This window comes from Fusarium musae, chromosome 5 (genome assembly GCF_019915245.1).
Source record: "Fusarium musae strain F31 chromosome 5, whole genome shotgun sequence".
Lineage (NCBI taxonomy): Eukaryota > Fungi > Ascomycota > Sordariomycetes > Hypocreales > Nectriaceae > Fusarium > Fusarium musae.
This window is the reverse complement of record NC_058391.1, coordinates 4,042,651-4,055,200: the sequence shown is the minus strand read 5'-3', so window position 1 is coordinate 4,055,200 and position 12,550 is coordinate 4,042,651. Positions and strand designations below refer to the sequence as shown.

Genomic DNA, 12,550 nt, shown 5'->3' with positions numbered 1-12,550 from the left:
ACCCATGGACGAGATTCACGGCGTGGCTACAGAAATAAGGCAAGTTTTGCTCCTCTAGGGTAATTGTGCTATCGTTATCGCGATAAGGATAAGCTGGGAGAAGCATGTCATTCCATCCCCCATTACGTCGCGATCGGCAGTCAGCCCGAAGCTGTAATGCCACTGTAAATGGAGTTCTCCAAATCTCAATGATAAAGATAGAAAGATTGCAGGCATTTTGACGGGAACACAGGATGAAGCGAGTGCAAAATAGATCTCTCCGCTGAATATTGGATGACGATATAAATAGAAAGCTTGGCGTAGAAAAGGAGAATTGCTGCTTTGTCATTCCCAGCCTTAAAATAACACCCGAGGCCCCATCGCGGGCAGGGCTCACCCCAATTGATTAGCGGAAAATATCATGCTCCGATTTTATCTATACGAGGTTTTTTGCCCCGCGAGCCTGCAAAGTTCTGGGCCCAACTTTCCCCTGGTCCATTTACGAGAAGCTGCCCGTCTCTCTACAATAAGCTTTACAAGTGAAAACTCTGTTCAATTAGAACTTTGGTATCGAGATGAGAGAGGTTAAAATACGCAGTCATCAAATTTGCATGGAACAATGCAGACGTTAAGAAGAATACCACCAAACTGAGAAGTCTGCTGAAACCATCAGCGTTTCTAAAATTATCCGAACCCTGGCTTGAGCCAAAGTCCCAAGACTTGGGATGAGAGACGAAGAAAAGGGGGGGATGGGCCAGTTAAGCCTCAACGCGCTATGTAACGGTCTCTCCGAAGCATAAAAACGCATGTCATCAAAGCGCTAAGCGGAACCCGGACGTTCCGACCGTCAGCAAACACAAGAATACGTGGACAGATACGAAGACAGTGAGGCAACGGGTATCTGTTGGGAGGAAACGTTGCTTCTGTAGAAACTATTTAAACCACACAGCCAGCCACAAACGTTTCTGGTTGCGGCTTTGGATCATGAATTATTGGGGGAGGAGTGCACAGGGAGGGAGCCATACTCGCTTTGGTCATCAATCTGACGTTAGCTGCGGGGCGCTAGTACCTGATTGTAAACAGGGATGAGCCCCGTAGAAGCTAGCAAAAGCCCCGGCAGTTCTATGACATTCTCCGTTACGAACTTTATACAAGAAGGACAGCACAGCAGCGCCTCAAAAAACGCTGCCTTCTCTGTCATTCTATCCTTCAACTTGTGGTGACCTTGTGATAACCCACAAACCATTCCCCATCCATTCAGTCTTTACTGTACACATCGTTACCGCCAAAATGCCAGGCCGTACTTCCCCAACACCAAGTGTCATGACACAAGAAGCCTACCGAAAGCGAAAAGAGGAACAGAACAGCGAAGACGAAGAAGAAAACATCAACTACGATTCCGACGACGATAACAAACCAAAGAAGCAAAATGATCAGCGGAAACGTCAAGAAGCGCACCTCGCTGGGTACCGACAACAAATGATGAAGACGACCGAAGGACCCCCCTCAATAGAACACTCTCGCATTCCCTCTATACAAGGTCCATGGATGAATATCCCCGATGATGATAGCGACGACGACGTCCCGCTAGCGATGCTGCAGGCCCGAAGTCAGCGCGATCGCATGTCTCGCTTGGCGGGCGTTCGATCAAACCCTAATCTCCGAGCTTCCGCACAACAACACATGATGAGACCTGGTTCGGCGCAGGGAAAGCCCGATAATGGCTACCATCTGCGCTTACCATCTTTCGCAACAAATCTTCCCCAAGATCCTTTCCAAGATCCGTTTCAAGATCCCTTCCAGACGAAGAAGCCAATGTTTACGGGCGGTTTGATCAGCGTGATTGCGAATGAGGAACGCGCTAAGGCTTCCCGCCGAGGGACGCCGAGTGCTAGTTTTCAAGCACCGCAGAATCCGTTTGCTTTGACGGGTGCATCACCATATATGCCTTCACCATATGGCGCGCCAATGCCACATCAACTATCTCGGCCGCAAACGCCTTCTGGGCAAATACATCAGCAAATACCACAAGGCATTCAGGACCAAATGCAATTTATACAAACGATGACGTATGGTGCGCAGCACCAGTCAAATAATTCATGGGGCAGCATCCCGCAACGGCCGGGAACGAGTGGAAGCATGGCTCCGGCGGTGAAGCCTGCGCTGCCGGCTTATGGCGGTTATGCTCAGAGCATCCCGCCGGCGGAGAGGAGTAATGTCGGGTTGCCTAGTCGATACAGGGCGGTGTCGAAGCAGAAGGCGTGATGAATGGAAGACTGGGGGAAGCGATATGATACCTGATGCGAGGAATAATGCGACTTGAAGATGTACTAAATATTTTATTTGTCTACTGGGTATTTGGCGTTCAAAATGAATGATTAGACTACACGGCCTGCATATAATATAATCCTTTGTCATTGATTATAAATGATTTCCAATTGCCACCAACAATCATCACGATCTGTATGATGTGTCCGAAACCCATTATTTAGTTTCATAAGATAAAGACAGTCTGGCCTCTCAGCGCACCTCATGTTATTTTAGCGGGAGCCAGTCAATCGCCTTCCATTCCCTTCCATCACCCATTTTCTAACGTCCCGCCCTAATTGACCTGCGAAACATTGAGCATGAGCCTTCTCCCGCGCGGAGCTATATTGAACCGATCCTCCATCTCCATCTCCCAATCCTTCATTTCCTCCGCAACTCTAAACCTTGAACCGGAGCGCATGACCTCGCTTACAGCCCAATAAAGCTCCTGCCACGCTAGATTCTGCCCGATACAATTTCTCTTACCAAGACTGAACGGAGTAAGAGCGGATTTCATCTCGGGAGTCTCGTTAAGCCATCGTTCGGGTATGAATTTCTCTGGATCCGGGAAGACTGAGGTATCATGGTGGTGAAGCCAGTTCTGCATTCCAATAACGGTGCCAGATGGGAGAGTGTATTGGCCGAGTGTTAAGGGCTCGGTTAGTAGGCGGGGAATGGTCGAGATGATTGTTGGATGAGCGCGGAACGTTTCCTTGATTACTGCGTTGATGTACGCGTTGTTTCTGATAGCCACGATATCATGATCGCGTATGGCCAGCACTTCAGCTCGCAATCGCTCCTGAATAGCGGCGTTCTCCGACTTTGAGAGCTCGTACAGTAGATATGTCAATGTCGATGATGTAGTACCCGATCCAGCAAACATATACCCCATCGCTTCCTCAACAAGCTCCTCATGAGTAAGTTTGCGTCCCAAGTATCCATCAACACCAGTAGCCAACGGCGTAAGCAAGTACTTCTCATCATCAGCACTCTTCTCGAGAAAATGATCGACCATCTCATAAGACTTCTTGCGCCAATACTCTCGCTTAAGATATGAGTCACCAATGGCACCTGGTAATTTGGTCCCGATGTCAAACCTGGCTACAAAAGGAAGAGCGCCGTCGAAGAGCAGGGTGAGTGCGCTTCCGTCCATTGCTTGGAGGAGCTTGAGAGCTGCTGCGCCGTTGGTGTCGTTGGAGAAGTCTTTCGCGAAGCCAGCTTGGCAAATTACCTCGAGGCTGAAAAGACCGCAGAATGTGTAGGCATCGACGGGAGATGATGTGCCGCTTTTGAGTCGTTGGGCGAGACGTCGGGCGTTGCCCTTGATCAAGGGGTCTAGCAGCGCAACGGACTGCAGTGAGTATGGAGGACTGCTCATCTTTCTTCGTGCGGCATGCTGTTGGACATTTCTGCCATGTCAAGTCAGCTATCAGGCCATCCAATATGAAGCCAGTGCAGAATCCAGGAAGGAATGACATGAAGGACAACTATACTCACATCATCTGGAAAATATTGTCTTTACCGACAAAGGTAGCAGCTTCATAGAAGTCCGGGTTTTTGATCATTCCCTTGTTATTGAGATAGATGGTGCGCAAGTGTCGCCAGTCACTGATGGATACTTCATTCGGGCCAGTTCGTACAATAGGGCCGTACTTCTTGTGTAATTCCTCCAGTTTCTACATTTCGGTTCTGGTGTCAGCATAAGCTCGAATGGGATAGCCGAAGATGCACCTACGTAAACGCGACGGCCTTGTATGGTACTCAGCCAAACTGCTGCTCCACTGAGCTTGGTAGAGGATGGTCCAGGGACATGTCGAAGGGGACTGAAGAGTAAACGGCCGACGATCTGCAAAACTGTCGATTAGACGGTGATACCAGCAGAGATACGGTAACTGACTTTGATTGACACATAAACCAGACATAGCGATACAGAGAGCACTGCGAGGAGAGCTTCTCGAGAGAGGCCCAGAATGTTATCAAATAAGCCGCTCATAGCGACAAGCAGGAAGATGGCAAAACGGTAAATCGAGACTACTATTGAATTCTATGCCCAGACTTTCAATGGCGAATGCATATGTGAATCCAACATGGCTATTCGTCTTCTTAAATAATCGGAAGCCCGGGGGGCATTGCGGGGTCAAACACCGTTAGCTAGGGGCTACTCGGCCCCTCATGGCCGTGAAATAATCGGGATGTGGAGTGGAGTTCCGTTCTCACGAACAAGTCAGTTCACTTCGATCCAGGCATCGTAAAGTTTCTGTGTCCATGCTCTCTACTATTTCTATCTCGACTTTTGTTAGATCTATTAGAAAATGATTTCTACTCATTCTGACTCTATCTGGCATAAACTTCATCAGAGAATAAACAACGAGTGACGCGGCAGACCACGGTAATAGACAACGCCGCCTCTAACTACCCCGAGTCCCGTCTACCCCGCAACCCCGGCATTCAGCAAACGCCGGCCCAAGCTCAGTACATTTATACTGACATATGAGTCCTTCGTGTTAGGAATTAATTGAAGTAGCCACCTACGTTCAATGTCTCCAGTCTCGTGCCTACTCATCAACTGAGGTAAGATGAATACTGATCCTAAGAAAGTCTGCACCCGCAACTGCACACTACAAGCAGCCAATTATTTCGTACTAAGCCATGGATAATCTAGTAATAAACAGATGTCTTGGTAAAGACCATGGCATAAGAGATCTCGAGACGAAATAGCGGTCCGACGCTAGATCCGATTCAAAACACTGAGACTGCTAAATATAGACCACATCCCTGAATGGCCGGAGCGCTAGCACGAAGCTAGAGCACAATCAATGTCTGATCGGCTCAAAAGTCATCGAATACGAAGAGCTACTTTTCCCTGGTTATCAATCTGGAATTCGGCGACGCCGCTCACAATACCCACATCAATGCGCAATAAATATAAGAACACAGCGAGCCAAGCTCGATAACTGACTCTTGGGTTTCTATGCATCTCGATTTCTCATCAACATGAAGTTGGTAATATTCACCATTGCGCTGCTGGTCGCATTTACTATCGCAGCACCAAGCCAGTATGCGGCGCCTTCCCAAGTACAGACCAGAGTCGAGTGGCGGAAGTTGTCAAAATCAGCTCAAGCAGACTACATCAGCGCCGTGAAATGTCTGGATAAGCTTCCTTCCAAGATTGGCTTGAACACATCTCACTACAACGACTTCCCTTATGTTCATACAAAGCTCAATATCCAGAGTGAGTTCAACATCCTTCATCTTTAGGCTCATGATGCTGACCCTGCTTAGTCCATTTCGTGGCTCAATTCCTCCCCTGGCACCGATATTTTGTGCATCTCTACGAGACCTCCCTACGAGAATGCGGATATCGCGGTTCTATGCCCTATTGGGACTGGACCCTCGATTCTAAAGACATGTCCAAAAGCCCAGTGTTCTCGAACGACAAGACGCGTGGTTTTGGCGGTAACGGCCTGAACGGAGGCTTTGTTAGCCCAGCACGACCGAACCCTTTAACGATGTGTGTCCTCGACGGCGCATTCAACAACTTCACTGTGCAATACTATGACAATGCGCCGAGGCCGCATTGCTTGAATCGCGGATTCAACGACGGCTTAGGCCAGGCCGGCAAGTTTCAAGGCGACTCTTATTCGCCACAGGTGGTGTCGAAGATAATAAACACCTCCCTGAATTTCAGTACTTTTGCCACAGATCTTGAGAATGGACCACATGGTGCTATCCATCAAGCCGTTGGGGGAGACCTCATTCCATCCACATCACCCAACGGTAAGCTTCAAACGAAAGAAATAGAGCCTCGGCTTGTTTTGTAACTAACATACCCTCTCATCCAGACCCTCTCTTCATGCTGCATCATACACAGATCGATCGTTTGTGGTGGATCTGGCAGCAGAAGAGCCCCAAGCAGCGAAACTCGGACTATTCGGGCATACGCATTCTTGCGTCTGGTGCAGTAGATGAGAAAAAAGCAAGCCTGAAGGACAAGATGCCTATGCTCGGCCTTGGCCCTGATAAGCTTGTCTCCGAGCTGATGACAACGTCGTCGAACTTGCTAAATTATCGCTATGGATGATTGACACGAAGGTCGACGGCGCTCTTTGGAAGCATCGGATTATGCAGTGCTTCTAACTGAAGCTTGTTGGGAACATTTCCCGCGACCAAGATATCTTATAACGCTTTGTTTAAAATAGAAATATAGAATATGAATTGCTTGTTACGTTTGTGTTAAGGCTTGAAAGACTACTCTCTATAGCTTTTATAAGATTACAAATCACCCTAACAGTTTCATAACATAATAAGTAAGATGTATCTTGTTTAGTAAGCCTTTAAGAACTGTATCTCTTATCCAAAGCTATAATGGAACTCCCCCATCCAACTCATCTTCTGAAATGATTTCCTCAGCATCATAACCCTGATATTTAGTGGCTGCCTGACCTGACGGTAACTGTTCATCTTCAGATTCGTCGCTAGAGGACGAAGCGTTGTCGTAATCAGGGTTCTGATCATCCGAGTCTAAATCTGAACCGCTCTTCGGCCTGAAATAATAGTGGCCACAGGTTTCGAAACGCTCCAAATACCCAACTCGGGAGCGTGGACAACCCGAGTGGTGTGCATGATCAACGTCAAGTTTCTCAGTACAGGAGTACTGAAAGGTCAGAAGACAAATTCCACAATTATAACAAGGACCACTATAGCCACCAGCAAAGCAAATACTGCAATTTGTGCACAAGAACCGGGCTAGTGTCCACTCAAAAGTGGACTCCGCCTCTTTATTTGAGAACTCTGGCCAAGGCTCATCATTCCAATAAGGGCAACGCTCCTCCCGACCGCGCCAGAGCTCTTCGAATATTTCACGGCTATAGCCATTCCTATACCTGGCTTTCCGCGGATAATTGCGACGGAACGTTGAAATGTCGTAGCCACAAATATCCAGAACAGTGTCCCATAGATCACCCATCAAAGAGGACTGCGACATAGAGCAGGGCTTACACATGCTTCCATACGCGAGGTATGAGGGTGTTACGCTCCTGAGAAAGGCCATGCAATGGTCGGCGCCCCTAGAGATGAGATAAGTTAACAGATCGCGTCGCTCCGTTACCCTTGAGAATGATTTTCTCCTGCTTGAAAAGAACCCGTGAAGGCCCGTGTTTCCTTTGAAAGTCGGTAAGTTGTAGCTGTGGCTGATTAGAAGGTCCAAAGTTTGCCGCTCCTGCCTTGGATTGAAGTCCTCTGCCTTGAATTCTGGCCATGCGTGACAGAAATTAAACATTAGTCTGTAATCATGAGACCGAGGGCCTGGAAGCACGAATGGGCTAATACAAAAGGTGCGGTAAAGTATGTTCCTGCTCTTTTAAATTTACCAATGAGCTCGTTCCTGATCATGCAATGATTATCTCACCTCAATGTGGGGCATGACGGTCAAGGTATGGGTCAATATTCCTTCACCCTCCAAGTCAACAGTCGGATCAGCTCCAGCACATAGGAGAACTTCTGAAAAGTTGATATTATCATAGTGATGATGGCATTTATAGTATGCTATCGTCAGAGGGTTCCTTCAGTTGATAACCATTAGTTTGAGTTCTATTGAGGGACTTTGGAAAGAGAATACGTTTTCCTGGTGTAATCTTGGTTATTGTCTTGTGCAACCTCGTCAACATCTAACCCCTCCTCGATAAGAAATCTCATCATTGGAAGATTTCCAACCGCGTGCTGAGATGAGGGGAAGGATAGTTAGCTTAATACATTACATATTGTAGACCATAGATCAGTGCATAGGGAATGCTTACATGCAGTAAAGACCAGCCATTTTCATCGTGGTCATGAAGGCTAGCTTTGTTCCCAACTATCAATCTCATAAGATCTTGAACCGAGCCATTTGATGCCACTTGGAAAACGTGCGAGTTGTTGGGGAGAATCTGGCAAACTATTACTCGTGGCAACACGTTTGTAAATTGGTCGAACAAAAGCTGGCTCCGGTTCACAGATACGGTGATCATTTTCTTCTTGGTCTTCGACTTTACGGTTAGATTTCCACGGAACCCCCATCCGCTTACTGTGCTGTGCGGTCCGTCTTGTGACTCTGGCAAATTTAGTCTCCGTCGTTTTGCTGTCGTGACTGTAAGGACATTGTCGCCGGTGTCCATTTCTCTGCGCTTTCTTTGTTGAAGGATACCAACTCTTGGCTCAGTAACCTCGAAGGAGTTCATCGGTTCTTTTCAAGTTAGGCACTAGTTTATTATATGGCAGATAGACTTACCGGCTTGGTTGACTCTCAAAGATTGGGCCGAGAAAATCAGACTTGTAAATAGCTTCATCTCCTTTGAGACGTCTGTATCTTTATCCTGATCCCCTTCCCCGGCTTTTGTAGACTGTGCATCATCCCGAATAGACTGCAATAGGCGCTCCAGGTCGTCGAATATTTCCTGTGCGTCATCGAACTCAATAGTGCAGGGCTTCTTTTCCAGTAACTGCATCAATCGACCGATGGTATCATCCAGAGTGGTCTGTTGCGAAATTGGTGAATTCTCGTCGTCGAGTTCTACAACCCTTGGTGAAATGCCTGACGACCCGATTTGAGTTTGAGCAGCTGTGCTGGATACTTGCAATACTGCCATATCTTGTTGAAGCTGTTGGAGAGAAACAAGCACTTCATTTAGTTGTGTTGCTGTAGGAGATGTGTGCTGGAGTTCTTGGATACGAGTAAGTATCTCGTTTGACTGTGTGGCTGCAGGTGATGACTGCTGGAGTTTTTGGACACCGGCAAGTATTTCGGTTGATTGTGCTGCGATGAGCGACGCCTGCTGGTCCTGCATGGTGCCCAAATAGAGTGTGAGTAGTTGGACATGCCTCCCGATCACATGACGGATCCGATCGAGGTCTTTCTCTTCAAAGCAGATCTTGAACTTTCGCCATAATTGGCCTCTTCGGCCATCGGCTCCTGCGACATCGAGTTGGCGAAGCTTGGCCTCAAATCCGAGCAAATCATCTCTGCATTTCTTGACCATTTGCTCAAGCTTTGATCTATCGGCAGGTCTCGCTGTTGATGACACCACTTGCAATATTCTCTGAAGAATACTCTGGAGCTGGGAGACTTCATCGCTGATAGAGCTAAGGATTTCGGGACCGTCTTTGATTGCTGACAGGGCGCCGTAAATTGACTTGGTAGCGGAAAACGCGACAGTCACAAACGTGAGTATGCTGGCGGTAGCACCCACGGGCTCCATGGTCGCTGATACTGGCTGCTGACTATGGGACGAAGGCAGTAAGGAAGAGACTTTTCATGGAAGACTCAACAGGATATTCCAACGGTAAAGAGCTGATGAATGAGGGAAGATTGCCCGGAGGGTCTTTGCGTTTTTACTCAGAAAACAGACACAGCCTGATTTGTGACATTGAATGTACATTTCACCACAGCCCCAAGGGTCTGTTCACGGTATGACATGGCATCATTTCATTGGTGCGTGTTCAATGCGCGATTGCGCAGAACGTTCCCAGTGGCCAAGAGTCGCAAATTACCGAGCCAAGTTACGTGCATTGCAAACAGATGAAACACAAATACGTTACGCCTTGGGTAATGCCTAGCACATGAATTTCTATATTGTAGCCGTCGCTGGCCTCAGAGTGGAATAAGCCAGCCACCAAAGAAGTGTTGGATAGCTTTTCTAACCCAGACACACCTTTAATAAAACTCGGGACCTTAAGCCTAGCAAATTAAAAGATTTAGGTAACTTGGTATAAACTTAGGATAAGTTTAGGATTCCTTTTATAGAGTTTATTTTATCACCCTGAAGTTAGGTTCCATATTTTCTTACTCCCTAAACGTACTTGAGCTAGAACAACCTTCCAGTTAACTTCCCTTAGTTTTCAAGACTTGGTAACAGACTGGTCTTTAGTAGAATGGTAAACTGATTGGCCTTATCTTCTTAGTCTGGCTGCATAGCTCTCCGAAGGCAAGCCAATCTGTACAATACGCTCTAGCTATAAGATTACATACTATAGCCGGCTGCAGTTACCGAATAGCTTGAAAAAAGAATATGTGCATCCGATTGGGGGCTTATCTGATCTAAATCATTTCTTAATAGAGCATAAAAGTATAAATCTTCTCTTTAGCTATGGATTTCAAGTACAGCTGCTCATTCTTATCCTTATATATGCGTGATAAACTTCAAGCCCTATAAGTCGATCCAAAACACGTGCTTCCACATAGTAAGGACTATAGTCAACACCCTCACCGCTCTCATCTAAAACAGCTATATACAACTTCTGGATTTGCATCGTCCCTCTCAGTGCCATTTCGATTGTACTGGCACCCTATCGTTTCTCCGCAAACTAACTCTGCGGCGCTTTGAATTCGTTGTAAATGGATAGTGGTTTCGGCAGGAAGGATTAGTGCACGTCCCAGGAACGCCTGACGGTCCAGAACATGCATATGATTCTGGGCTGATTGCATGGTACCAGTCGTGACTAGGTCCATTCCAATCGGATTTTCTGACATCTATTGTTCTCTCATACCGAAAGCAAAGACGAGTGATCGATTTATCGGACCCGCAACGACGAGGTTCACAAAATACCGACAGGCCGTGAGCACGATTCCCCAATCGTCGCGGTCCTTGAGCTCGCCGTCTTTGGGCCATTTGCTGATGGGTGTCCACATCCTCTCTTCTGATCCAGGGTTGTCTGCGGGGAAGAAAGCGTCCATTTCAAAAGGAGTTTTCGTGCTGCGCTCTGGGATGATACACTGCGCTCCCTGCCGGCGAACGGACTAAATAGCCTCGAGTACTTGGTCGGCTGCTATGTTGCTATTCTGACCTGGCACAAGATTCCGACATTTCTCCGCCGAGACGACAGTGAGTGACAGGGACAGGCCAAGCCTGCCGTCATTAGAGCCACTTATCTTGGCCCTGGGGACTTCGTAATGACTGAGATCGTTTTCCAAATGACTTGGATGTCTGCAGGTATGAACCTCTGTCAACCCACCCACTCGCATAGCCTGGTGTTTTATGTCATGCCAAAACAGGACCTTGTGTTGGCAAAGACGAACGTAACCCGTTTTGGCAATGCATGCTCGCTTTGATTTCTTTTGCAATTCTTCACGGGAAAAACATGAAGATGGATGGTCAACATGGCAGATACGGCAGTAAACCCAATCTTGGTCGTCCCGGGCGGCAAACTTGCACGTCAATGAAACACCACGTCTCTGTCTCTTTTCGACTTCCAATTGGCAAACTTCGCAGATCTTGCCCTTTCTGACAAGATTTGCTAGTTCTGTTGTGTCTTCACATCCTATCCTGCGCTCGAAGCAATGGGCTTTTCTGTATATCAAGTTCCTGTGCTTCGATCTAGCAATAGTAGAGTCAGTTTTATAACCGACACACCATGCACAGCACTCTCTGTCTGAAAAAGGATGGGATAGAAAAATCTTTTCTCTAGCCAGACGTCTGAATTGCCGGGATACCTGCCGAAGGATAAAGAATGCACACCGAGACTGTTGGTCAGTGCCTTCATATATTTGGCGAATGATATGTAAGATGATCTCTTCTGGAAGAACGGCCAATTTCGATGCAGTCCAAGGTTTGTCGAGCTTTTTCTTTATGGCAAGCTGCAAGCTAAATGTGTTATTTGCAGTTGAGACTTGCGGCTGAGAGTTAATTCCAGTAAGGAGAACCCCTTTTATGGTCTTTGGTTGTGTAAATAATCTAGTTAAGCCCTCAAACTCGTCTTGTATAATAGTGACTGGACGTTCGATATGTGGTTCTTCCGATCCCGCCAGGGTCTTTGGCGAAACTAAGCCATCCGGTTCAGGCTTAACCTGTTTTGTTTGATCGTTGTCCAAAGTCGTCTCCTGGATTAGCGAATGCGTCGAGGTTTTGGCGGTGCCTATCGTGGGCATCTCCACACTCATCGGGTTGTTTACCTCATCCGTTCTCATCGGATGACCGCTTTCCACCTCACCTTCCATTTGAGTTAGTAGCAATGGTAGAAAGCGGTTCTGAGTCTTACCTGGACAGTCTGAAGGCATACCTCTGCGGCAGCAGCTAAAGAGAGGACATAGCCAGAGTTTCAACATCTTGGATATCTGCGTACGGTCTCCCCTCTTCCTTTCTCAAACGCTATTGTGTACAGCAACATGTTTGGGGCAAGACTCCAGTTTTCGGGAAAGCCACTTATTTAAATAATGGGCCAGCGCGAATATTGAAGCTCCATGATGTGTGTCTTCAGAAATGTTAATAGAAAGGTTGAACTTCATAAACTTTAT

General features: G+C 47.2%; 3 protein-coding genes across 3 annotated transcripts; 1 reads left to right on the top strand and 2 right to left on the bottom strand.

The window, feature by feature from the left end:
• Positions 1-1,269: 1,269 nt before the first annotated feature.
• On the top strand, positions 1,270-2,244 carry J7337_007748 (uncharacterized protein; the record flags this gene model as incomplete). Its single annotated transcript, XM_044825380.1, has 2 exons — positions 1,270-2,048; positions 2,088-2,244. 2 exons carry the CDS (start codon positions 1,270-1,272, stop codon positions 2,242-2,244), a joined length of 936 nt encoding a protein of 311 aa, XP_044681037.1.
• Positions 2,245-2,581: 337 nt separating this feature from the next.
• Positions 2,582-3,664, bottom strand: J7337_007747 (uncharacterized protein; the record flags this gene model as incomplete). The annotated part of the gene is made up of 1 exon (XM_044825379.1): positions 2,582-3,664. One exon carries the CDS (start codon positions 3,662-3,664, stop codon positions 2,582-2,584), a length of 1,083 nt encoding a protein of 360 aa, XP_044681036.1.
• Positions 3,665-8,478: 4,814 nt separating this feature from the next.
• J7337_007746 (uncharacterized protein) lies at positions 8,479-9,518 on the bottom strand (the record flags this gene model as incomplete). Its single annotated transcript, XM_044825378.1, has 2 exons — positions 8,479-8,522; positions 8,552-9,518. The coding sequence occupies 2 exons, from the start codon at positions 9,516-9,518 to the stop codon at positions 8,479-8,481; spliced, it is 1,011 nt and encodes a 336-aa protein (XP_044681035.1).
• Positions 9,519-12,550: the final 3,032 nt, after the last annotated feature.